The sequence below is a fragment of the Sminthopsis crassicaudata genome, chromosome 2 (genome assembly GCF_048593235.1).
Source record: "Sminthopsis crassicaudata isolate SCR6 chromosome 2, ASM4859323v1, whole genome shotgun sequence".
Classification (NCBI taxonomy): Eukaryota; Metazoa; Chordata; class Mammalia; order Dasyuromorphia; family Dasyuridae; genus Sminthopsis; species Sminthopsis crassicaudata.
In genome coordinates, this window is record NC_133618.1 from 387,832,728 (window position 1) to 387,860,351 (window position 27,624).

A 27,624-nucleotide genomic window follows, 5' to 3' on the forward strand; every position below is an offset into this window, starting at 1 on the left:
GGGTAGTAAAGTAGATAGAACACTGACTCTGGGGTCAGGAAGACCAGAATTCAAATCTAGCTTACACTCAACCTCAATTCCTGACCTTCCCCTACAATGATTACTGGGACCACTTTTAGAGTTGGCCTTGATCTTTTGCTTTTCCCTTGTCACCCCTTACTAAAACTAGTGTTCTCCTTCAGCCATACTTCCCCTTCCCCACACTTAAAGACACAGTGTCTGGGTAGTTTTTCTTCTCTGCTTTCCCTGAAATCTTTTCCTACCTTCCCAGAATCCTGGGGATGAGGTTCACACTGAGAACCTGAGGCAGGGAGGCAAGCTGATTTGGTTGTCAGGGGCAACAGAGTGAATATGGCTGCTGGCCTCATGATGCAAACCCCACTATCTGGATTCACCCCAGCAGTAAGTTCTTGAGAGGGAATTTGAAGCTGGATCTGGTGGCTTATAGGTTCAATTTGGATGTACTGTGGACAAAGAAGCATACTGAAATGAGTAATTCCCTGAAGGGAGAGATAGTGGTGGTTAAAAGGTGGTTCCCACAGGGTTTGGAGCTATACTCTAAGTTACTCCTTTAGCTCCTACCTCAGGCTTTCCCAGTTCTGTTTCTGCTCTTAAGCCATTTCTCCTCCCTATGGTCAGTTCAGTCATACCCCTTTTCAACAACCCTTCCAAATGTACAACCTCTTTTAACTGGTTCCTCAGTTCCTATACCCCAGATTTGAGAAGTAAAGGTATCCAGCTGAAAGAACTCATTCCTTTGAGTAAAGGATGGAATATGAGTAAGGTAGCTGGGATGGCACAGTGCATAGAGTACTAGACTTAGAACTAGGAAGACCTGAATTCAGAACTAACCTGACACTTATTATCGAGGTAAACCTGGGCAAGTTAACACAGCCTGCCTCTTTTTCCTCATCTGTAAAATTGAGATAATAATAGCACCTACCTCCCAGGATAAAGAGAGATTTGTAAAGTGCTTTGCAAACCTTAAGTGCGTTATATAAATGTTAGATGATATTATTATCATTATATTAGCCAGAGTCACCAGCAGAGCAAGGCATATCCTTGGGATGATACCCCTTTCTATATCTCAATGATCCACTGATAAATCCTAGGCTATTAATTAGAATGGTAGAGTTGGGAGGTATCTTAGGGGTTGTAGAGGCCAACCTTTTCATTTTTCAAAGAAATCCAGACCCATAGATAGGGGTCAATTAAGTAGTCAAGGTCATAGAGACTACTACCTCTGTGGCAGACTCAGGTGTCAGACCCAAGTGTTTGGATGCCAAGTTCTGCTTTCTTGTAATTCTCATACTTTCTCCCTACCACTGACCCAGAACTCTCTTCAGGAAGAAATCAATTCCCCACTGTAGTCATTGCCCAAACATTTTTTGGAGTTTGATATAAGAGGCTTCAACACTGAGGGAGTCAAGGATGCGTGGGTACTGCTCTGAGTGGAAAAAACTTGGGCAGTGAGTGCTAAGAGCTGCTTCCCTGATCTTCCTCAGATCCACTTAGGTGCTTGACAAGCGAGGTGTCCCTTAAGAGGACAAGTCTAGTCCTAGTCTGAACTTTGTGAGTCCCTCCTGTTCCTGGGGATGCTGGGTTGTCCTGATATATCCAGAAAAGAACCAGGGTCAGAGGTCCACTTGGCCCCCTTGATCTTCATTCCCAAATATTGATTGGAATCCTAATTATCCTGTATATTCACTAAAACTTTTATTAGATAGCCATTATATGCTAAGTGCTGAGAATACATACATGAAAAGGAAACAGTTACTGTTCTTAAGAAACTTACATTCTATCAAAAGAAAACATGAACACATAAGGAATACAAAGTAGTTACAATTTAATTCATGTTCACAGAAGGTGTCACATAGCATAGTGTTTAGTGCCAATTAGACATGGCCACTGCAGAAATGTTTTGGGGGCTTGTATCACAGTTGTTCATCAACAAGGGGCCAGTAGTGTATAAGCCTGCCCCCTGCTCCCCCAGATCGGGAGTTCTCCCTGTATCTTAGAAAATTGTAGCTCCTATTTGTATATTTTAAGGTTTACAAAAATAACTCTGTGTGTAAAGATAGTTAAATAGTATTATGTTTATAATTATACTTATTTCTATAATATATAATTATAAATATTATTACAGATATTATCTATAAATAAATATCGTTCCCACCATTTTGAACTTAAGGAAACAGTTATAAGCTAAAATGTCTTATTCAAGGACACATTCAATCTGGTACTCTTTCCATGACATAGTGATGTGGATATGCTTCCCAGGGAATTACTACTCCCTTTCTAGTTTTTAAGTGACTTTAGGGAGTAGCATCTAGCCGCCTTCTTGTCCATGAGATGGAAATGGGAGCCACAGTTGTTATTGTATGTCCTGGAGGGACAGAAGTGTTTATGGAAGTGGAATAATCCCTTTGCTTCTTTAACTCTTCAGAATGCTTTTATATCAATGCACTGTTCTTGAGAACATAATTAAAAACACACTGACCTGGGATTCAGGAAACCTGTGTTCAAATTCAGCCATTGCCTTTCTTTGAATCCCAAGGCAATAACATGTCTCATTTCCCCCCATCTGTTACATGCAGATAAGGTTTCATCTTTAAGCTTCTACCTTACAGGGTTGTTGTAATGATTGATTCAGCCAATATTTTTTCTTTTAAAATTTTCATTGGTGTCTTTTGTTTTTATATTACTTTTGTTTTCGATTATACCACTCCATTCTCTTGTCTTCGGCAAGCCATCCTTTACAAAGTGAAAACAACAGCAATGAGTTCAGCAAAACTAACCAACTGAGTCTTAAAATGTAGTCAGTTTTCTATACATCTTCGAAGAAAGGAGAAAGGTTCAATCAGGCCTTGTTGAGCCTTTGGACTATGTGCCATACATACAGTGATCAGACATCTTCAAGGTACTTATATTTACAGTCTACACACAAATGACTATAATTTAAGAAGACTGTAGCAAGTGCTTGAGAGAATATGACTAAAGATATAAAGGGGAAAAAAATCAAGAGATCTGTTCAGAGAGCATCATCAGGTTGTCTAATTTGGCTGCAATGGTGTTTGCAAAGGGAACTAACAAGAGATAAGGTTTGAGAAATGTGGGTTGGGGAAGAGCATGGAGGTAACCATATCAGAATAAGAAGTAGCTGTTGGGAGCCATGGAAGATTTTTAAGCTGAGGAATGACACAGTCAGATTTAATCTTTTAGCCTGTGAGGAGATTTGAGAGATAGGGGAAAAAAATCCAAACAAACCTAAAGATGTGATCATGGAAATAGAAAAGGAAAAGGCTGAACTAAAAAAGTTGAGATTGTATTCCAGAGATTCAGCACATGACTGGATGTGAGGGGGGAGGAGTTGTAAAACCTTGAGCCTGAATGATGACACAGATGTTGGGCCCATCAGCAGAAATGAGGAGGTTAGGAGAAGGACTTGGTTTGGTAGGGCAGGAACATGAAGATTTGGCTTTGGACAGATGAGGTAATGGATATTAAACCTTTTGGAAAATAGAGAATTCTCTCCAAGTGTGAGGTGGTGGTATTCTTTGAGGCCAGTTTCTTGAGAGGTGAAGCAGCTTTTCCAAGGTCATTCAGCTAATTGGTGATGAAGGCAATTATCTGAGCTCTCAGGGCATAGGGATGCTCATGTTTTTTCATTCCCCCTGGGATCTTGGATCTTCCTAGATCTGGATTTTGATTAGGTAATAACTTCTTGAACATTATATCCTACTTTCTGAGGGGCTTGTGTGACCACTCTAATCTTAGGTATATTATCTCCCGTCTCTCTGAGCCTCAGTTTCCCCATTTGTCAGTTGTGGATCTTAGAGAAATCAGATCCTCAGATCCCCCTTCCATTATAGCAAACCTATGGGGAGTTGACAAAACAAGGATTTCCCCTCCCCCCCCATTATATAGCTGAAATGGAGACTCATTGTCAGGAAGGGAATTAGCGAAGATCACACCATCAGTAAGTGGGGACTGAAATTTAGATCTCTTAACCATCATGTTCTCTTCTGTAGCATCCACAGTTAGGACTTCATCTAGAATGATTCCCTCCCTCTTAACCTTCTGGAAAATTCTGTTGTCCCGGCCATCCTTCCTTTCTCCCTTGACTGATAGTTAAATTTCAGCAGCAGATACCCTTGCATCTTCTCTCTTCCAGGGTCACTTTAGAATGCTCTGCCTCTCTGGCACCCCTCCCTAAGGAAACCTAACCCAAGTTCCTTTCCCCCCACCCCTCAAACCAAAATAGCCTTTGCCTGCCAGCGCTTGGGGCCAGCTCTTCTTTGGGACCCTGGGCACCTGATGTTTCATTTCATCTGCCAAGGAGGCCAGAAGAGGGGGAAGAGCAGAAAAGGAGAAATCGGAGTATGCTAAAGCTAGAAAAGACCTTAGAAGCCATCCCGTTCCAGAAGGGTGGGAAGGAAAAGAGAAGTGAAAGCCATTTTAAAAAGGGATGGTTCCTCTCCAGATTTGGTTGGTAGAATGACTGTGTGTTGGGGAGAGAGAGATGTGGTCATCAGAAGCCAGGCTCATTTTTGGCTCTCTGGTAGGAGGGGGAAACATAGAGGTGAGAAAGGAAGTTATGTAGAGGGTGGGTGCAGCATGATGTTAGGGCATGAGAAGGTGGGGGTCCCCAGATCATAAAAGGGGGGTTGCTGCTAGTAGTGAAGAATTGGGTTGAGCTGAGAAGGAAGTAGTTTGTGACTGGCCTGCTCTTAGGGAAATAAATATAGTCTCATGGAATAAAGCCTGGATTTTGATTGAGCCTGAAAAACCCACCTCTGACCAGAGGTGTACAAGAGTGAAAGAACTTCAAGGATGGAAGGGAAGATGGAGAGATGGAGCACAATGGTCTATTACTACTTTGGTCTATTAGTCTGTTGATTGAAGAATATAAAAAGGTATCATCTATACCTTTATTCAACTTTTTTTTTTTGCCCTGAGGCATTTGAGGTTAAGTGACTTATCCAGGGTTACACAACTAAGAAGTGTTCAGTATCTGAAACAAGATTTAAACTCAGGTCCTCCTGACTTCAGGGCTGGTGCTCTATTCACCGTATCACCTAGTTGCCCCCTATTCAACCATTTTTTAAAAAATCAACAATTTATTCTTTTTTTAGTGTTGTTGTTAATTGGAAAAATTACATGTAAAGATAGTTTTCAACATTCATTTTTGTAAGCTTTTGAATTCCAAGTTTTTTTCTCCCTCCCACCTTTACCTCTCCCTTCCCCAAGACAACAAGCAGTCTGATATACATTATGCAAGTACAATCATTAAATAATTTCTTAATAACATAATTCAGTTCTACAAAACCACAATGATAACCTCTGATAGGACCCTTCCTTTTAACAAAGAAGACAAAACAAGCCAGCCCATTGGCCATGCCTGACAGCCTGTACCTCATTCCATACTTAATGTCTACTACCTCTCTGCTAAGAGAATGGAATTATATAGTAAGTTCTCTGGGAAGTTAAGAGGACCATCACTACATTGGTCAGAGGTTTGACATTTTTCAAAGTTATTTTCTTTTACTTTGGTGTATTTGTCATTGTCCTGCTATTTCTCACAGAAAATCTGATATGGTGAGTTCGAAAGATGGCTTCAGAGCAGGATTAGCTTCATGCTTTTTTCAGACTCTGGAAGAACTTATCTCACCATTCCTGCAGATAGGGTAACCCCACCCCTATGGCTCTCTCACACTTTTGTAGTCCTGCTAATAATAATAATAATATAATAATTTAAATGATCTATTAATAAGGTAAATATATTCTATGAAAATACAATTATAAATTACTCAATTTTGAATTTTTAAAATCATTTTATTTTTATTTATTGTCTTTACATCACCTAACCTTCCTCCTATATCCTTTCCAAATTCCAGAAAGCCAATCTCACATGAAAAAGAAAATAGGTGACTTTTTAAAGTTCCCTTTCAACCCTGAGTTCTTGCTGCATATTAGAATTGAAAGAGATCTTCAGTATTATGTAGACTAGGCCAATTTTACTGATAAAGAGATTGCAGCCAGTGAAGGGAAGGCTCAAAAGCCTTGTCTTGATGGCAATTCCGGTTCCTTGAATGAGGATCCCACTCATTCTTCTTAGATGGGAGCTGAAATTTGGGGGCGCACACCTCTCAATGTATATCCAAATTACCTTGTTTTTTAGGAGTGAGAGAACTTAATCTTTGTTTTCACAGTGGTCTAGGAGTGTGGTATTAGGAATGCCTTGGTACCAAGGGAAAAGAGTGTCTTCTTATGTAAGAATGAAGTTTTTTGGGTGTCCCATCTTTACACCCCTTCAAACTTATCTTTATTGTTATTATCTGTCTTCTCTCTCCCTCCCTATTACCAACCTCCCCTTCCCAAACTAGCCTTCCCCAGATTTTCACCCCTTTACCTCAAATGCATTGGCTAACCACATTAACTGCTAACCACAAACAACTTTGGGTCATGGTCTCTGTGCTAGGACCTCCTCCCCTCTTAGCTCAACCTGTGAATGCCTTGGGTATAGCGAGGAGTGGAAGGCAGTGGGGCAAAGCTCCTTCCAAATTCCCTTCTGTCCCCATCTTTCGGACCTTGGGGGCCATGAATCATTTATGAGGGAAAATGAAGCCAATTAGGAACAAACTTTGAACACAGCTAATTGAGGTGCCTAGTGGCACCATAGGAATTAAAGGAGCCAGTGTTCTGGTAGAGAATTTCCGCTGGCCTCGGGAAATGGCCATAGAGACGAGATGTTTAGGGCTCTTCCTCCCCATCATGTTTTCTCTTTCTCTATTTCCAGTGTGCTCTCACATCCCTTAGCAGATCCTGTGTTTGCAGCTTTTCCCCCTTCCCCCCACCGACCCCAGAAACCCCAGGCCCTGCTGTGGACATTTGTGAGAGGCTGTTCCCCTGGTTGTTTCTGTAAGAGCTTGAGGCGCAGGCTCCCAAGTCCCGATGAAATCCCAAGCTGGCTAATTAGGCTCTACTCCCTACCCCAACATCCCCCACCCCACCCCCTTCTGCCTGCACTGCTTTTTCCTCCAGGCCTGAAGTGTTGGCATGCTGTTCCCGGACACCATTCTGGGAGAGAGCAGCAGCCTTGCTGTGCCCCAGAGCTGGTTGCATTTCTGGGGGCGGGGAGCCCTTTCCAGCTGGGACTGGATTAATCTGGGGGCCGCGGGGGAGTTACAGATCCAAGAAGACCGTTCCATTGCTGAGGATTTTAGAGACTGAGGATAGGGTCTTCCACCCCATGCCATTCTTCCCAGTAACCTAAGCCGTGCTATCAGAGGGCACAACCTTTGGGTGTGCCCTTGGAGCCCAGTAGTGATTTGGGCTGGGTGCTCCTATGTTGTGTGTTTTGGAAACAGTGCCAGGCAGGGGAGTGACTGACTACAGATGAGAACACGATGGAGCACTGGAGAGAGGAAAGGGTCAGAGTGATTTCATAAAGAGAGGTGAAGTCATCTTCAAACCATTGTGGGGGGTTGGTATGAATTTGTTGATTATAGGGGAAAGATTTCTGGAGAAGGAAAGAGCAGACTAGCACCTTAGGGGTCGGTAGAGAGAAAATTGAGTTATAAATGCCTTCTGTTTCCTTTAGCCACAGCAATGGGGCTTGAGATCCTGGAGCAGGCCAGGGTAGAGGTAGAGTCCCTAAAGGGACTCTATCCCCTAATAATCAGATGGCCCTAAACTGCCCTGATTTTGGTCAATTTGATCTTTGCAAAAGCTGAAATCTGGGGATGTTATTCTTGTTTTCACAAATGAAATGTTCTAAGCTTGGTTTTTTCCATACTTATATTAGCAGGTGGGATTTTTCTTTTGGGGGGGGAGGGAGAGGTTCTGATGTGGTATCCCCTCCCGCCTCTTCCTGTGAGCTCACACTCTTCTCTTCCTCTAATGATTTTTTAATTATGTAGTCATTGTGCTGAATCACTGATCGTCCTCTGGGCACCTCCAGCCTAGCACCGTCTCCTTACCCATTCTAGTTCCTTCTCTAGTCTCCCATCCCTCCCCCAGCCCTGATTTCTCCCTCCCCCCTCCAGATATATGATATTAGAAATAGACTTCTCTTCTTCTCCACTTTCTGGTTCAGAGGTTTTCAACCTGACCAGGATATTCCTTGATGGTAGATAAATAGTATAGGATAAGAAGGGTGGAGTTAGGTGAAGAAAAAGAGATGCTGGAGGAGACAGGGTATGGAGGAATTGTGCATGTAGACCTGGCAGGGCTTGGGGGGGATGGACATTGAGGGGGGCATTCCCAATGCTTCATCCACTGCCCTCTGCCGCCCTGTCACTGGCACCGACTGGCAGAGCTGATTCTCATTCTCATTGTGCCAGCTGCAGCACTCACAGCCTCCCTCCCATCTCGGTGGGGTGGAAGATTCAGCTGCTCTTGCCCGACTGCGGGGCTGCGGGCCTGGCCAAATGCAGAGGCTGTCCATCTTTCCATCTGTTCCCAGTTCATTTTAGGGGCTAGAGTTCTCCCAGACTAGAGCAAGATCTAGTTTCCTTAGCTTTTGTGTGATCTTTCACATCCACATAGTGGATCACACATGGACTGCTACTCACAGTTACATGTGCACACAAGCACAGGTGTTTATGCTCAGTCTTCATTACACTATACTTGTCCATAGTCACATACTCAGGCACATGGACCTTAACAGTACATACAAATATACAGGTATCTAGGCTTACACAAATAATCACACACGCGGAAGATGTGATCCACCAGCAGTCACATACAGCTGCATTCACATGAACTCCAAACAAGTCATCTAGACAATCTTTCAGATCAAAAACATCTCACAGAAACATAGCATGTTAGTGCCGGAAAGAACCTCAAAAATAGTCTATTCCAACCACTCATTTAATGGGGGAAAACAGAGGCCCATCATACTAAATGCTTATTCTTTCTCCCTATGTGTGTTTCTCTTTGTCTCTATGTTTTTATCTATCTATCTGTCTCTCTGTCTCTGTCTCTGTCTCTGTCTCTGTCTCTGTCTCTCTCTCTCTCTCTCTCTCTCTCTCTCTCTCTCTCTCTCTCTCTCTCTCTCACACACACACACACACACACACACAGGGCTTCCCAATGAATTGTTGTGGAGGACAGGGGAAATGATGAGTTGACCTCAGCCTTTTTACTTATGGAAGCTGACCTCTTTTCTTCAGCTGTGAGTCACTGGGCCAAGGGCAGATGAGGTAGAATCCTCTGTCTGGGTGAAATGTCTAGGCTAAAGGAAGTATTTCTTGGTTGGAGAAACCTTGAGAAGCACTATGAACTCTTTTCTCTGATCCTCTTCTCTCTCTCTGTCTCTCTCTCTCTGTCTCTCTGTCTCTCTCTCTCTCTCTCTCTCTCTCTCTGTCTCTCTCTCTCTGTCTCTGTCTCTGTCTCTGTCTCTCTGTCTCTGTCTCTCTCTCTCTCTCTCTCTCTCTCTCTGTCTCTGTCTCTGTCTCTCTCTCTCTCTCTCTGTCTCTCTCTCTGTCTCTGTCTCTGTCTCTGTCTCTGTCTCTGTCTCTCTCTGTGTGTGTGTGTGTGTGTGTGTGTGTGTGTGTGTGTGTGTGTCTTCCTCTCTCCCCCCTCCCTCCCCTCTAGGCCACCTCTCATTTATGGCCCTGTCTTTGACTCAGTGGCCAGGTTAGGCTTTGGCTGGGAAAGAGAGCAAGCAGGAAAATATGGGGTGATTCCTAGGCTGCCAGTCCTGAGTTGTTCAGTAGTCTTGCTTTGGGCTGGTGGGAGGGTAGGAAAGGAAAGAGGGCAGCAGTTTTCTCCGGCTTCTCTCCAGGGCATCAGCGCCGTGGCATCTGTCAAGGTCAGATAGCGAAGGCCGGAAAGAACCGGCTCTCGACTCGAGCCTCCCTGCGCTGGGCGGGCAAGCTGGCCTCGCGGCCCCTCTTGGCTCATTATTTTTGTGCTCCCGAGGCCAGAGCGACACCTCCCTCCCTCCCTCCTTCCACTAGGCCTGCAGTCTGGGGGCTTTTGTTTTCTCGTTATTTCTCCAGCTCCAGCCGCAGAGGCCCCAGCCCGCAGATGTGGCAGTGGACTAAACCTGCCAGGGAGAGCTGTTAAGGCCACAGACAATTATCGTCATTGGCCGTTGTAGGTGGTGGGCGAGGAATACATCTACTGGCCAAGGGGGAGTGTGTTGTCTTCCTAGGTAGGTAGACTATGGCCCCATTCCCCATCACTGCCAAGTAGGGGGTGGGAGCAGGTGGCCAAGAGACCACCTGGCTATCAGGGTTTGTGTGCAGTCTTGCCTTTCAGCGGCCAAGACTTTTGGTCTCATTTTGTAGGAGGGGGAAAATCATGCCAGAGGAGAGATGGTCATAGCTAGCTCAGGTGACCCTTCTGTCCTAGAAATAAATCACAGCTTACTCTACTTGGCCCCTCTTCTTCACAGGTATAACCTCATTTAAGTAAAGTTAAGAAACCCTTGACTGAATGGGGAAATAGGCACAGGGATGGACATCCAAAACCCCAGCTTCCCCATTCTTGTGCCCTCATTTCCCCATCAGGTGAATTCTTGCCAACCTACTTCATGTCTGGGAGACACAGCCTGGTTCCTGCAAGACAGAGCCTCCCCAGATTTCAGTCCTTACTTACCTTCTCCTTCCCTATTTTCCTCTTTCCCCTACTTCCAATCGAAGCATTTCACATTTGCAAAATTTCACTTGTATCTTGGAAAGACTAGTTATCTATCTATCATAAACTTCTCTTTGTGTCACTCTCACAGTAGCATGGCAAGGAACCACAAATCTTCATACCCAAAGACACAGATACAAATGGATACTTTTCTACTTAAAAACACACACACACCAGTGCTGTGGGTTTTTGGCGCTGTTAGGCCCTGCCATGTACAATAAATCCCTCTTAGTTTGTGGATTATTGACCCGATAGAGCGTGGCTGCCCTGTCAGGCCTCCGGGCAGGGTACATCCAGCTCTCCCGCCAGCATCATGGGTGTGTGTGTGTGTGTGTGTGTGTGTGTGCGTGCACGCGCGCCCTGTATGAGCCCCTTGTGTTTCTGAGCAAAAATTTCCAGAGGATTTTTTCCAGGCCAGCCGTGTGCTCTGCTACTGATAGGGAAATCTGAGTCTCACAGCAACTTTTCCCCAATTCCCTTTCCTGTACCCTCTGGCTGCAGCCTGCCTTAGGGATTCACAGCCAAAAATCTACCCCCTCCTCTTTCCTATTTCTAAAGTCCCATATGTTAAATTCTGGAAGGGAGCTGGTACCAATGGCCAACATGGAGGGGTACTCATCTCTCTCTTTGTCTCTCTGTCTCTTTCTTCCCACCTGTGTTCACTCAACTAGTGTTTGGGTCCAGAAACCTGGCAATAAATCCAGAGGAAACTGATAACCTGTATCAGTCAGCCTTGCTGGAATTACTTGGAACGGCTTCCTAAAGCTGCTTCTCCCCATCTCCATCAGCCTTTCTCTTTTCTATGCAGCCAGACTAGTTGAAACTTCCTAGGCCAAGGTCCCTGCCTTTTTATTTCTTGCCCTTCCTCCCCACCTCCCCCCTCTTGCTCTGGGAGCCTCTTCCAATAATGACTGAGGAAACTCCTAGGTTGGAATGGGATTCTCATCCCTTTCACCCTGTGACCCAGCATACTCTGATAAGGGGGACGGGGGTGGTTGCTGGACAAGAAAGGGGCAGGAGCAGCTGGAGGCCTTGTGTGGTGGCTAAGACTGATTCTTCCCATTCCTCACCCCCCCAGGAAACTCAAAACCCAAAACCCAGGGCTGTGGCAAAGCAATGCAGTTCTTGTACAATGAGAGCTTGTGTGGAGCCTGCTGGGGTAGCCTGTGGGATGCTGGGGAGGAGAACAAGTGGTGTTTCCCTGCTGTTTGACTTCCTGCAGAGACATCCAGCCACCACCTCCTCCTCTTCCTCCTCCCAGAGCTGCAATCCCAGCTACTCATGCACCTCCTTCCCCCCACTCTCTGGAGGAAAGACCAAGGAGAGGCTAGATATGGGTGTTCAGTCTGACTCTGCTGTTGATAGTATGAGTTGGGCAAGTCATTTTCTTCTATTACCCTTAGGTCTTTTATGTAAAATGTAGGGGTTGGATTTGATGTTTTCAAAGGTTTCTTTCAGCTCCGACTTGCTATGAGCTCATAGAATCAGTGTTCTAGAGTTGGAGGAGACTTCAGAGGTGTTTGATTTCATCATTTTCAGATAAGGAAATCAGGGCCCATGTTGGTTAAGGGACATATCCAAGATCACCCAGATCCTATCAGAGGTATGATTTGAATTCAGGTCTTCCAGCTCCATAGTCAGCACTCTTTCCTCTCCCCATTAATAATAGCTTTTTATTTTCAAAATACTTGCAAAGATAGTTTTCAACATTCATCTTTGCAAAACCTTATGTTTTTTAATACTCAAGAGTAGAGGGATGCTTTTTTTCCTTCGGTACAATCCCCGCTGGCCTATAATACCCTGCTATTTAAGGAACTTGAGGCTATTAGGATCAGATGATCAGACAGTCACCTATCCCTTAGTAGAAGGGATACTGATCATTAGGACATCAAAGATCCTGGAGAAGAACCACTTCTTTATCCCCTAACCTGAGCTCCCATCATGGCATTGTGGGTAGAAGGCTAGACATGGAGTCAAGAAAATCTGCGTTTGAGGGGCAGTTTGTTGGCACAATGGACAAATCACCAGCCCTGGAATCAAGAGAATTTGTATTAAAATCTGGCCTTAGACACTTAACATTTCCTAGTTTTGTGACTCTGGGTAAGTCACTTAACTCCAATTGCCTCCAAAAAAGAAAGAAAATGTGTGTTTGAATCCTTACACATCTTAGAAACAGATGTGGAACCCTGAGGAAGTCACTTAATCTGTTTGCTTCAATTTCCTTATCTATAAAATGGGGATCCCAATAACATGTTCCACACAAGGTTGTTGTGAGGATCAAATAAATGAATGTGGATTAACTACTTTGAAAACCTTAAACAGCTATATAAATGCTAGCTCTTTTTCTTTCAACAGTGACTCTGGATCCTAATAGAGAACCTGTATCCATGGGTTCTAGGTAAAAATTTTGAAGACAGCTGGATAGTGTTGGCAGTGTAAGAGATTGGTAATGAGATAGTATGGGTTCTGCTCTTGGCTGTACCCAACTGACTTGATGTGTGGCCTTCAGCCATTTCTGTGGAATTCATTTTTTTCCTTTATAAAATGGAGGAAATGATTTTAGTTTTACATCTTACAGTGGGGACTTTGTGAAGACCCAGTGAAAGTGTGTGTGTATGTGTATGTGCATGTATGTTCTGAAAAGACCCAAGTGCTGAATATTGGATACCATTCCTCTCTTCAGAAGGGTTCTAAAGGTCCTGGGGGAGATATAGGGACTATTTCTAAAGTGCCCCACCCCCACTTCAGCCCTGTTGTTCAACTCTCAAAGTTGGCCTTGCATGCCTTTGGGGGACAAAGGGACGGCTTTATTCTAGTGGTCTTGGCTATTAACTGGTCATTCATTTTGACCAAGTTATCAATGAAATTAAAGCCTTATATGTAGACATGATTGCTGTAGTTCTAGAAGAGGGGTTTTGGGAGAGATGTTGGTCATAGAGTCCTTGGGTTTTAAATATGACCTTGAGGTAAATGAGACCATTTCTCTACTTCATGATAGATTTGCCAACTGCCAAACCTATGCATTTCCATGTGTCTCTGTCTTTGTGGCTTTCTTCCATGGGAAGTTTTCAGAATAGAATCAGGTATCAGTGAGGGATGAAACATATACCTTGTTAATCAGCCCATTCCTTCCAACTAGTGCTACATGAGGCTACCATCCCTGACTATTCCTCTGTCCAGTTTGCTCTGATATGTCCAGTTCCGTATGTGTGTTCCTATTTCTTTGTGGGGACTATTAATTTAGTAGGACTACAAACTAAGGAAATTGAGAAAGGATGAAACTTGACCTTAGCCCTAAAGATTTTGGACAGGGGGAAGGGAGTAAAGAGGGTTGGTAGGGGATATCTCAGAGTGGGAGAAGTAATATGAGCAAATACAGAGGGAGTTGGGGGGCATGTTTAGTAGACTGGAGGCATGGACTAATTTAGTTTGAACAAAGCTGGTTTTAGGATGAAAGTGCTGAGACACCAAGCAAGGAAGGTAAGTGGGGACCATATTATACAGGACATTTGAGTGTCAGCTTAGGTTTTGTTCTTGATTTGGTAGAGACTGGTGACTGGGGATCATCTTGGGGACATTACGTAGTTAGAGCTGTACATTAAGAGGATCAGTCAGATTGTGGTGTAGGATGGAGTAAAAGAGTTGTCTATGCTAGGAATAGAGATGAAGAATGAGAGAAAAAAAAGTCTAGAGGAGGCATTCCCAACCACTTTACCCATGACATCAGCACTACCATTATGACGTCATTGGCGTAGCGTTCCAAACACCAGGACAGCGCTCTATTCACACAGGGCCGATGTTGTCCCCTTCCTCTGCTCCCCAAAGCCCTGTAGAACAGAATCCTTGGGTAGGAGCCCTGTCCACTGCCCTCCCTGGAACATTGGGAGTTGACTGCCAAGGTAAATTCCCAATCCCAGATCCCTTTGGGGGCTTGGAGGAACCTCCAGGGATTCTTTTAAGGGTCTAACCTTTCTTTTTTTGGAGGTGACTCACACAGAAGGTTAGTTATCGCCAACAGAGAGCATTTAGAAGGGAAGAAGGGAGCACTGGAAGTCACTTCTCCATTCTGTGCCGTCCTGCGGAGCCCATTTAGATCTGTTTATTGGGAAGTCAGGGATGAATGTCCCCATTTCCCAGATAGAAAATCCAAGACCTTGAGAAAGGCCATGATGTAGCAGACAAAGCCTCAGAATGTGTCAGGCAGAGCTAGAATGACATCCAGACCTCCCCCATCCTGTAACCTAATCTCATTTCCCTTGTCTCTGGGTTTGGTTTTAGAACTAAATATAGGACTCTAATGGGTTTGGGGGGTTTCCCTAGGGGGTCCTACCTTATGAATTGATCCTGGGAAGGGAGTTTATTGAGTAGAAGAGCAGAGGAAGCTTAATATAGTGAAAAAAATTACCAGATTTAGAATGGAGGAACCTGAATTTGAATTCTAGCCTTACTATTGTGATTTTAGACAAGTTGTAAAACTTAAGTTCTTTGGGCCTCTATTGCTTTATCTATATAATTAGGGGATTTCATATGATGCTAGGATTGCAGATGGGACTTGCTGCTATGGTTTTATTTGGGGTAAATGACTGGGGGAAAGGGTACTAAAATATCCCTCCTAGAAATGAGCCTTTAAGGATTAGATTCTATAGAGTTAGGGATGGGGAAGAGAGGGTGTTCAGGAAGTAATCCTTCTAAGTCTGATGTTCACCCTTTTTCTGCAGTTCCACCAATGAGACTCAACTTGCAGGAGGAGACCCATCCCACTGCCAGGCCCTGACACCAGGAACTCCCCTGGATGGTCCAGGACTGACACCCCATCCCCACTCCCTTTCCCCATCTACTCTGACTGATCTTCTTCTAGTTGGGAGCCTCTGCAACTGGTGTGAAGAGCTTCGTGGAGGGAGGTGGGTATCTTCTGGCACTGAAGTCCAGAGGAGGAAGGGCAAAGATCAAGGAAGACAGAAAGGATCAAAGGTGACTGCACAGCTTCTGAACAGCATTGTGCCTAAAGTGTGATTGAGAGACATATTTGAGGACTAGGACCCTAAAAGAAAGGGAGGAAAATGGTGGGTTGGCCTTCTGCAGTAGGGAAGAGGGAATCATTTTCAAAACAGGGTTGAAAGGCCATTCTTTTTCTGGGTCTTCAGATTGAATCATCTGTTCCCAGAGTATCCATGGTTCAGGAAAAACCTTTGGCTTGGGCACAGCATAGAAGAAGTGTGTGTGTGTGTGTGTGTGTGTGTGTGTGTGTGTACGGGGTATTTCAGCTTTGGGAGGACCTAGCCCTTTATTGTAAGCTGTAGGGAGTCTAGGTGCTCTAATAAAAAACCCTTCTGAGAAAAGAGCCTCTGGGGGAAAGGCTAATGACTGGGAGGGTCTTGGGCTGGTTGCATTGGAATGTTCTTTTAACACATTTCTTGGTTTCCATATATATATATATATCTGTCATTCTCTACAGCATCTCTTACTGTTTTTCTTTGGCCTCTAGTTGCTTATGTCTGTCCTGAGCTGTCTCTTTCTGTTTCTGTACCTGTCTTTCTATCCATTCTTCTGTCTCTGTGTCATTTTGTATCTCTCTCTGTGTCTCCTTATCTGTCTTTATGTCTCTATGTCTCTGTCCTCCTATCTATCTCTCTGAGTCTCTTTATCCCTGTTTTTGTTTCAGTTTCTTTCTGTATCTCTATTCCCATGCCTCTGTCCTCTATGTCACTGTCTAACCCCTTGTGTGTCTGTGCTCTGTTTTCCGTGTCTGTCTATCCCTATGTCTCTTGTCTATTTTCTGTGTCTGTCTGTCTCCATGTCTCTGTCTATTTTCTGTATCTCTCTGTGACTGTCTATCCCCGCATGTCTGTCTATTCTCTGTGTCTCTGTCTATCCTCATTTCTGTCTCAGTCTCTTTGTTTTTCTGTCCCTCTGTCTCTGTGTCTCAGTCTCTTGGTGACTCTGTCTACCCCCCAGTGCAGTGTTCCACCCGCACTACCCCCCCCCAAACGTACACATACACTCAGACAATCAAGACCTTTGTGAGATGACCGATGGGCTGGCCGGCCGGGCGCCGCTGGCTCCGCATTGCTGATGAAACGAAGCCCTTTGTTGTTCTCTCTTTAGTCGGCAGTATTTCTTTTTGGGGGCTGGATGTATTCCTGGCAGGGATGATGATGGATGCTCTCTCTCCCTTCCAGCAGCAGCATTTTGGATTCCTTGCCCAGGGCCAAAGCTTGCCTGCCTTCCTTTCCCTCACCATTCCCACCCTCCCCAACCTCCCCAGGCTGTAACTCCTTTTGGTAGCACATGCTGCCTCAACCTCTCCTCAAAGACTTTCATGACCAGTGTGGGCCTTTGTAGTGCAGAAGGGTGTTGGACACTGAGGAGCAATCTGGCTTGTGCTGACTTTGACCAATCTACTAAATGAATGGTGGATGAGGGCTCATGGGCTTTGGAAGCTAGGAGTGAGTCTGAGAGACCTCCTTAGAGTTCTGCCGTGGATATTTCCCTCTGATGCATGAGCAGATCTCTGGGACCACCAGTGAGTGAAACCATGACTGGCATGACTGTCAGAGGCATAGAGCACATTGGAGGGGCTTGGGAAAAATCCTTTTTCTGAAGCTCACTTTTGAGTCTTCTGCCCTTTCTCTTCTAAGTGTCTGAGGTGGTTGTCTTAGAAACTACTTCTCAAGGAGATTGAGGTCTTCTCAGACTAGAGAACAGGACATTAGTCTTACTGACCTCAGCTAACTCTCAGTTGTCAGGGTGGCCCTTCCCTCCTAGCTCTGCTCCAGGAGACTGGAAGGGTCTGAGGATTCATCAACCTTGAGATTCCCACCCCTGCCCCCATCTCAGGCTAAGTTAAAACAGATGAAGCATGACCAGAGTTGGGTGGGAGGACAGTCTGGAGGGAGGGAGGGAACTGAAGGTCTTTCCAGAAGCAGGCAGGCCTCAAGGGAAAGAGTCAAAGAGGCTGAGCCACAGGAAGCTTTGGGGGCAGGCCACAGGTTGGGGGCAGAGCCTGGAGTGATTGGTGACTGTGCCTGCCAGATTCCCCTATCTCCGGATAGCAGGAGTTCTTCTAAGGACCCTCTGAACAGCCTGAGGGAGAAAGGCAGGGTTGGGCTGATAGGATGTGCCAGTGGGGGACAGGGGAGGAGGGTGCTGAGGCGAGAAGCATGCTGGAGGTGGGTGGGGGGAAGGGAATAGAAAGCTTTCATACAGAGATAAATTCTTTCTTTCCTTCTTTACACACACACACACACACACACACACACACACACTTACTTCGAAGTGACCTAGTGCTGAAAGGACTGGGCTTGGAGTCAGGAAGATCTAAAGTTCAAATCCAGCGTCGGACACTTAGTTATTTAATCTCTGCCTTTTTTTCTCAACTGTAAAATGGGGAGCATAAGAGAGCTGTTAAAAGGATCAAATAAATTTGTAAAGCACTTATTATAAAGTGCCTATTACATAGTAGGCACTTCCTCCTTTTCTTCCTCTTTATCTTCCTTTCTTTCCTCCCTCCCTCCATTTCCTTTATTCCTTCTTCCCTGCCTTTCTTCCCTTCATGCCATCCCTCTCTTTCCCTGTCCTTCTTTCCTTCTTTCCCTCCTTCCAAGATAAAGACTTCTTGGTTCATTGAAGCAAATTTGAAAGGGTTTATGGTTTGCCTGCTGCCAATTACTACTAGCAGAGTGACATAGGACAAGTAATTCCTCTCTCTGAGGCTCCATTTTCCCAACTGTAAAATGAGAGGGATGCTCTCTCCAGTTTCTTCCAGCTTTGACAGTTTAGGATTCTGTCTTAGGGTTGTCCTTGTATTTCTCTCTACCCACATTTCCTTTAGGACATTTTGAGAAGAATCCATTTTTGTTATAATCTATTATTTGAAAGTAGGACTCTTGCCTTCTGTCTGGGCAGTAGAATGGAGTTTCTTCAGCCCCAGTTTCCCAGACTAATAGGGCTTTGTCCCAGAATACCTTTTTTTTTTTTTTTTGGACAACTTGTATCTCCTGAGCTGGGTCTCTCCCTGGGCTAGTCTGGATGTGTTAGGGGAGGACCCTGCTGCCTAGATCAGGATGGGTAGCTATACAAGTAGGCCCTGGGAAAGATTCTGACGTTTGCCTCTCAGAATTTCAGTTTTCTTTGCCAGAGGCGGAGCAAAGTTTAGAGGAGAGTCTCAGGCAAACAGAGACATAGCTACTAAGAGAGACCTAGATGGAGAATCCGAGGGAGATACAAACTAATGGATGCAAACCCAATGAAAGTGAAACTGGAGAAGGGTTGGGGAGTCTTAGCGTCCCACTCTGCCTCTTTTTCTTGTGTATAGCCCTTGGGAGTATGGTGGAAAAGAGAATGGTGGTGTAAGAAGAAGCTGACTTCTATTTGACCTACTCTGGAAGAGTCTACACCCTGAGGAGAAAGAAGGAGGGAGCTGAGTTCCCCAGTAATTCAGCTATTGATTTCTGTCACTAACCAGGACTGGCAGAAAGCACCAGCTCCATTGCTTCTTCCTGGGATAGATAGACCCCTTCTACCTCTTTCTCTGGCTTCTTGGGGACGATTGGTGATTTGGGGAGGAGGGGAATCAAGATTTTTAAAACTGGAAGAAGCCTTAAGCTCTCTTACTAGAAAGGAAACTGAGGACCAGAGAGGGGATATAATTTGATCAAGATCATATAGCCAGAACTAGAACATGGGTTTCAAGATTCTCCTATCTATTACACTTCTTATTTCATGTTGAGATTAAAATCCTCATTGGTTTTTGAGGTTGAAGAGAGGGGTTACGTTCCCCTGGGATGTTGGCAACTTCTCTCCCCAGCTTAGAGCTTTTGGAGGCTGTGGAATCTGGCTGCCCTAACTAAGAGTCCTCCTGGGGCCTGTGGTTGTGTCCTTGTCTCCAATGGGTACAAGTAGAGAGGGCAGTGGGGCTTTCTCTAGACATGACCAAAAATTGTCCTATCCCTTTATCTCTATTTATAGGACAAATCTTTCACAGGACTTCCTTTTGGTTCCTAGCTAAATCCCTTTATTTCTATGATATTGTTGGGGGTTGGGGGTGAATTTAGGATAGACGCAAGCAAAGATTATGGGTTTCAAAGATTCAAGAACATTATAAAGATAGATTCCTCTTAGGGAGAGTGGGGTAGGGGACAGTAAGATGGAGAGAGTTGGACAAGATGATTCCAAGAGGTCATTGTTGTTGGGAAAGTCACTGTATTCCTCCAGCTTCTCTCTGTTTTGGGGATTAAGAACTATCTCTCCTATTGCATTGAGCTTCTCTCCATCCCAACCCAATGGAGACCAAAGTGTAGCTCTGGGAGTGAAGCCAAGCTAAAAGGCTTAGGGAATATGAGGAGATTCTGGAAGGGGCAAAGCCTTAGAACTAATGACTTTTGACCCCAGCCTACTCTTTTAACAGTTAACTTTTTACCTGGGGAAAGAGTGGACCTGAGTATTTTCAGAAATTTCTCTACTTCACATATTTCATCTTCCTATTGGAAGCCCAGGTCCCCTAGCCCAGAGCTGTCTTTGTTATTTCTAGCTGAAGGTGGGGATAGCATTCTAGGCCTTGAGTGGAAGGGTGAGGGCTTCTAATTTGGTTCAAAGGGATTCTCTGAAAAAAGATATCTGGAGATTTCCCCCTTGTCTTGGTCCGCTGTGATGTCGTTCCCATTTCCCATCCATTCTCATTCATCATCATGTGGTATTCATGTCCGTGCTCTCCAGGGCATGTAGCCCCCACTCAGATACAGAGAGGAAGGGTTGATAATTCGGCTGTGTTTGGTATCATGGAATCATAGATTTGGAGTTGGAGGAGCCCTTAGAAGATCTAATTCAACTAATCCATTTAACCCAACCTTCTCATTTTACAAATAAGGAAATTGACATTAAAGAGGTGAAATAATTTGTCCTTGGTCACAAAGATGACAAAATTTCAAATTTGAATCCAAATCCTCTGACATCAAATCCAGCATTTCTCTACCCCCTCCCCCCACCCATACCAGATTTAGATCTGGGGACATTTTGAAATATTTAGCACCTTCTGCCCCCATCCATAGGTCCTGGGGCTGAACAGGATGGGCCTCTAGAACACACCACAGGACCTGTATCCTTTCCTTGTAGCATTTCTTTCTTTTCTTGTAGCAGTACTTGCTGAGAGGATTGGCAACCCTAAAGCTGCCTGAGGGCCCTAGAGTAGGGTCTGCAGAGATCTAAGGGTTCTCAGGAACTATTGTCACGGGTTGAGATTCCACCATTTCCTTTTTGCTCAGGGACTATGTTGTGTTAACCTGAGTTGGGAAAATCTATCCATAGGGCAAATTTTAATGTTCCCCAGCCTATGAGACATAGGTTTCAGATTATCTTTGCCCTGGCCTGGCCAGCACCCCTCCCATCTCTGCAGATAATGTAGAATTGGCAGTGTGTCTTGTCAGCAGACACCCACCCTTGTCTGTGTCCTTGGGGTGGAGTGGGGGAGTGTCTGAGCACTTTGGGGGAGAGAAAGCTGTATCCTGCTGCCATCGCTCCCCATACTTGCGCCTCTGGTGTCCCTTCATGAACCAGGGCTCCCAATATTATCCCCTGTTCTCAACTTATCCCCACCCCCAGACCTCTCTAATGCAAGAGCCACTCATTGGATTTGGAGGGGGGAGTTGTGATGGTGGTGTGGGAAGACTAGGGAGGAGGCGGCAAAGGGCTTCAGGGCCTGGCCGCCTGGCGAACAGGACAAAGAGTCAGTGTGTGCCCGGCTGGGGGGGGATGGTGGAGGGTGGAGCTCCAGCCAGATGTGAGTCTCTCCCAATGAACAAACAACCCGCTCAGTGGGCGGCACTGTTCCACCCTGCCCAGGCCCTCTGGCTCTGACCCTCCCTCCTGGAGCCCCCACATGGGTGGGGAACCACGGACTGCCCCTCACCCCAAACGGAGAAGAGCCGTAGTCACAACAGATGCCAGAAATCCTCCGACAGACTATCAAGGCATGTTCATGGATCCCTAGAGCCCTTGGGGCCCCAGGGACCTTGTTCTTGGCTTTACCCTAAATGAAAGCCACCCCCTCATGCTCCCAGATGTAGTGGTGGTCACAAGATACTTGAGACAGATTCCTTTATAAGGCGGAAGACTGGCTAACATGGGAATAAGACTTTTCCCCAGCCAACATCAGGGGAAATGTAAAGAAAATCTTCCCTAGTACTTGTGAGCCTGAGTTGGTCTCTGGAACTTAGTTTCCTCGTCTGTAAAACGAAAGGGTTGATTTCGAGGTTTATGGGAGTGCTTGTAGCCCTGGATCTGTGAGACTTTGTGACCTTTGTTCTTTGACATGTTCTCGGATGGATCAGGACATGATAAATGCGGCCTGCCTCTCCATGGACCTTCCCAATCTCCCCAGGGCCTGATTCAGTATGGGCTTCCCCAAGACCCCAGTGGGAGGAGGATTTGAATCAGGAAACTTGGAAACAAGTCATTAACTGGACATATTGCCTTAGAAAATGGTAGCACTTGGAGGGGCCTCAAAGACCATCTCATCGAATTCTTTTTAATTTGATGGGTAAAGAAGCAGCCCAAAGATGGGGAGATGACTTCTAGGTCACATGGTTAGGAAGAGGAAAATATAGGGCTGTTTCTTGTTTCAAAGAGACCTTGATAATATGAACTTTGATTCTTCAGCCTAAACAAAAGAAAAAAAGTTTGAGAAACTTTCCAAGTAGTTTAAAAGCAAAGTACAGGGATGGGGTGCCGGAGGTGTTTGCTTTATCATCCTGGGGCCTGGTTGGGGATTAGATAGTAGGAAATGAAGTTGGCCCTGAAGAAAACCCTGTACTTGTACCTGCTGCCTAGGTGAGGGACCTCTGTCAATACCATGGTCACCCTTTGTTCCCTTGCCTGATCTCAGAGAGGATGAAGTGCTGAACCCCCTCCCCCAATGTTTATACACACGTGTGTAGATTTTTCCTGCTGATTATCATGCATAAGGTGTTGTACGATCAATTATCCCTTCCCCCTAAAAAAAGGGAACGCCCTCCACAAAACCTTTTAGAGTCATAGAAACTAGAGATCTAATCCTCCCATTTATAGGCAAAGGCTCTGAAGGAGCACCAAGAGATAGCTTGCCGAGGTCACATAGCCATTGGATCATAGATTGAGAGTTGTCAGAGACCTTGAAACTGTCAAGTCCAACCCCTCACTTTACAGCTGAGGAAACCTCCCCAGAGAGGTTCCTAGATTTGCCCAGGATCACCCAGCTGTTACGAATCAGAGCTGATATTTGCCCCCAGACCAGCGGCCTTTCCTTGACACAGTAACTCTCTCGGGGTCGGGGGGAAGTTGTTAGAACTTCAGGGTGGCTGTGTGCTAACCGTGCTCTCTCTTGTCCTTGCAGAGTAGCAGGCTTCCAGACCATGCATCTGCCTTGAGGCCATCTCCGAATTCCCTCAGTGTCGGCGTCGTCCCTGGCCATCAGGGGCAGGAGCCCGTCGCTGGGCTCGGGGTCGCTTGGGAAGCTCCCCTGACGGGGCCCAGTTGCCATCCCGGCCCTGGCCCCAACCATGTCTAGTCTCGTTGGCAGCCCACAGCCCGATAGCGGCGGCAGTAGTAAGTCAGGTGCGGTAGAGAAATGCAGTTCAGACGAGGCCCTTCCCCCTGCCAACCCAGAGCGGCGGAACAAGAGCGGTATCATCAGTGAGCCCCTCAACAAGAGTCTCCGCAAGTCCCGGCCTCTGTCCCACTATTCCTCCTTCAGCGGCGGCAGCTCGGTGAGCGAGCTGGTGGACAAGGCCGCCGCGGCCTCTGGGCTGGCCAATGGGCATGACCCGCCCATGGACAAAACCAACTCTACCTCAAAGCACAAAAGCGGTGCTGTGGCCAGTCTGCTGAGCAAGGCGGAGCGGGCCGCGGAGCTCTCCGCCGAAGGACAGCTGACGCTGCAACAGTTTGCTCAGTCCACAGAGATGCTGAAACGGGTGGTTCAGGAACACCTTCCCCTGATGAGCGAGGCCGGGGCTGGGCTCCCAGACATGGAGGCTGTGTCGGGCACCGAGGCCCTGAATGGTCCTTCCGACTTCCCTTACCTAGGCGCCTTCCCCATCAATCCGGGCCTCTTTATCATGACGCCCGCAGGCGTGTTTCTGGCTGAGAGCGCCTTGCACATGGCGGGCCTAGCAGAGTATCCTATGCAGAGTGAGCTGGCTTCCGCCATCAGCTCCGGCAAGAAGAAACGGAAACGTTGCGGCATGTGCCCGCCCTGCCGACGGCGGATAAACTGCGAGCAGTGTAGCAGTTGTCGGAACCGAAAAACTGGCCACCAGATTTGCAAATTCAGAAAATGTGAGGAGCTCAAAAAGAAGCCTTCTGCTGCTCTGGAGGTAACCTGTTAGAGGAGGGTCCCTGCTGTAGCTTCCCAAGCTCTCTCCCCAAGTCTCCTTGGTCTCTGTTCCCTGACATCCTTCCCTCCCCCAATCCCTCCACACAAGTCCAAGTGCCAAGGCCTGCTTAGATTCTGGCCTTCTGCTCTGGCCATCCATTGTGCTTCTACCATCTGAGCCTCCCCTTCGCAGCCCCCATAGATCATGAGATCTTACACACATACACCTCCCCTGTCCCCCACCCTGGCTCTGGTCAGCTGTGCGTTAACCAAGGACCTGCTTCCGGGGTCATTTCCTTGGTTGCTGAGGCCCTCCAGCTTTTAGAATGGCCAGCCAAGCCCATTGGAGTGGTGATAGGCTGAGTGTGGAGTACACTATCGAAACCAGGCAGCCTGCTGGGTACTTAGCTTTCCTTTACTCCTGGGGAGACAAGATGGGGGGGTTCTCCAAGTGGGGTATGCTGCACTCCAATAACTTTGTTTCATAGTAGGGTTGTCTGGGAGCCACGTCATCCCAGAGAGGGGACACCATCTAGGCCCAAATTTCAGGGGTCATACATAATACCCCCCCTCTCCCCCACCCCTTCCCCTGCGCTGCTCCCCTCCGGAGGGAGAGCCTTGTTGCTGGCCCACTAGTGTGGTATGTCCCTAGCACAAAAGCATCTTTTCAGACTGGCCCATCCCTCCCTCCGCCCCCCCACCCCCACCCCAACTTGATTTGATTGCAAATTGTAGGAATGGTTGGAAAACAATGATTGTGTCCCTGGCACCAAAGGCCTGGCCTCCCCCTTTAGCCCTTTCCCCCACCTCCCATTTCCCTCCCTCTCATCCTCACCCAGAGAATTAGCTGTTTGTTACACAAACACAGACTGAATAAACAGATAAATACAATAAATGGATACATATACATTTATAAAATCTGTACACATGTAGCCAAGCACATAGACACATTGACTCAAAAGGAAAAAGTATACAAAATACACAGATATAAAAGCGTAGGCACAAAGTTACACAGAGATTCCGTTTGCTTTTCATCCATGAACCTCACCCTGAGTCTTCAGTTTGAAGACCCTCAGTGTCAAGTCCCATTCATGCCCTTCTCAATGGCCTTGGCAGTCGCTGAGAAAAAAAGGCTTGGGTAACGATGTAGAGTGAGGCTTGGATGAGGGGGGCAAAAGGACTGAGATATGTCAGCTTCAGTTGGGCCACCCAACAGTCCTTGGGGATTAGGAGAACAGGGTTCCCACAAGATTAGTCCCCACCCCCTTGTCCCCAGGACAGATCTGACTCGGACTCCTGACTCACTGAGCTGCCTTTTTTCCTATGGTTTCTGGGACTGGGGGTACAGGGTATTGATATGTAGGCATGAAAGGGTCTGGAAAGTGAGAACAGCTTTCTGCCCTCTCCTCATGTGGATCCAGCTTAACAACCTCACTGCTCTAGTCTAGAGTTAGAGAATTCTGGGGGCCTGCTTCTGACAGACGGGAGGGCTAATTCATGCGGGGGAGGGGGGACAGGCTCAGACTCAGCCTTCACTTCCCTTAGTGTGGTTGGAATGGCTGAGGACTGAGAGTCGGATTCCAACAGGAGAGAAGTCTGTTCCCTTCCCTCAAAGGAGCAAAATTCCCAGTCCAAAGAGAGTGGGGGGGGGGGGATAGGACACACGTTTTAGAGGGGGAAGTCTTCCTTCCTGTAGTAAAATGCTGAGTTATTTCCAAATGAAACAACAGTCAGCAAGCATTTTAAAGCCCTTCCTACATGCCAGGTGTTGTGGGAGGCACTGGGGATAACAAGCAAGGCAAAACCAAAATTTTCATCATACCAAGAAGAGACAAACCTGGCCTCCCCGAGCTTCTGGGGATAGGACTGGTTGGGGAAAGGAATGGCCATTGATTCTGGAAGGGTCCCTCTAATATAGCTTCCTAAGTAATAACTGCCCTCACGTAGTTACATTTGGTGGCTTGGAGAAGAGATCCTTTTCCAAAGCTTAGTTCCCAGAGAAGTCCAAAGGGTTTCTTTTGTTCTCTAGGATACTTCAGTAAAAGAGGCAATACACGTTTGGGGTGGTGGTGGCAACTCAGAGAGCAACATTGAAGGGATGTGCTGAAGTCTAGGATAGGGGAGAAGTAAGGGCTTTTGGGAGGACAACAACCCCCAGTCTGTGACTTAACTCCACTTGTTTGTCTCTCCTGTCCCCACCCCATCCTTCCTTTTCTTCCTTTCTCTCCAGAAGGTGATGCTTCCAACGGGAGCCGCCTTCCGATGGTTTCAGTGACGAGTGGAGCCCCGGAGCTGCCATCTCGTGCAATGTCCTTGCTTGTGTTGTCTCAAGTAGGGGATTCGGGCGAAGACGAATGGATGCACCTATGTCTTTTAGAACCAAAAATATTCTCTCGCAGATTTCATTCCTGTTTTTATATATATATTTTTTGTTGTTGTTTTAACATCTCCACGTTCTAGTATAAAAAAAAATCAAAAAACAAAAACATTTAACTGCTTTGCAGAAGAAGAAAAAAAAGAAAAATGAATCTGTAAAGTATGGAGACTTAATAGCAGAGAATGGACAATCAGTTTCCTTCGTGTGTTGATGTTTCTGTTGTTTGTGTGGAAGATGCAGTTTCTGTGTAGAGAATGTAAATTTTCAGTAACCTTTTGAAATCTAGTTACTAATAAGCACTACTGTAATTTAGCACAGTTGTTTAACTCCACCTCATTTAAACTTTGTTTGATTCTTTCCCATCATAAAATAGTGCATAGTTTTCCTAGAGTACGCCACTTCATGTTTATAATGAGAATATGTTTATAGCGATATAGAGCCCCCACCCTGGAATCATCCACAACTGCAACTTAACCAGCCAGAAGCAAAGCGTCAGAGGTGGGCGCTCCCTAAGCAGACCATGTCTTACCCCAGTGGTCCTTCAAAAGAAAATTAAACATGGTGACAATGATGACATTAAAAAGTTCTGTTATATAATTTATATGGATCCAGGGCTCCAACATACAGAGGTGCCCCTAATCCCTGTTTTACTTAGAAAAAAATCATTTTTATAATCTTGCTGAGGTTAAAGACAGAACTATCCCCAGGGCAATGGGGGTACCCTGGGGCTGAGGATCTCCCCCCCAATATCACCATCCCCAAGCCCTGGTCTCTTACTGCTGATGGACATGCTGTTTGTATTGTTTTAGCGAACCAGGCTGTTTTGTGAATAAAATGAATGCATGTTTTGTGTCTCAATTCACATCTTGGTTCTTGATCTTCAGTTTTGTGGGAAGGCTTGGGTATGATCCTATTTTCCTTCTTCCCTTCCTACTACCCCCAAGTGGATATGTTGTCACCCTCCCTCCTCCCGGGGGGGGGGGCTGGAAATATGGATCCAACAAGGAGTTGAGGCACTCCATCCTCAGCACACGACCCAGGAGACAGAAAACTGTTCTTTGAGAAGAACAGGAGGTATCTACAAGAAGACAGAGGAAACACAATTTGTTTGAAATGGTCTTATCATCCAGTGGGGGGAGAAGGCACCAGTCCTTTCCATCCTCATCTTCCCATGATCTTCCCCCCATTCCCCCAAGTCCCTGGACCTCAGATAACCCACAGCTGGATGGATCTGTGAGTCTTCTGATGGTGGGTA

At 46.1% G+C, this 27,624-nt stretch overlaps 1 protein-coding gene across 21 annotated transcripts in view; it reads left to right on the forward strand.

Annotated features, from left to right (window-relative positions):
• The window catches only part of CXXC5 (CXXC finger protein 5), a 51,031-nt gene extending 23,800 nt beyond the window's left edge, over positions 1–27,231 (forward strand). For 5 of the 21 annotated variants that reach the window (XM_074291523.1, XM_074291521.1, XM_074291526.1 and 2 more), the window contains 3 exons: positions 15,366–15,618; positions 23,012–23,993; positions 26,223–27,231. In XM_074291523.1, coding sequence (XP_074147624.1) covers positions 23,178–23,993; positions 26,223–26,267 — 861 coding nt within the window. In that variant the 5' untranslated portion in view covers positions 15,366–15,618; positions 23,012–23,177 and the 3' untranslated portion in view covers positions 26,268–27,231. Of the gene's footprint in view, positions 1–10,007; positions 10,163–13,582; positions 14,547–15,365; positions 15,619–23,011; positions 23,994–26,222 lie in introns of those variants that run through there. The other 16 variants (XM_074291532.1, XM_074291530.1, XM_074291529.1 and 13 more) reach the window with 11 other exon arrangements.
• The last annotated feature ends 393 nt before the right edge of the window (positions 27,232–27,624 follow it).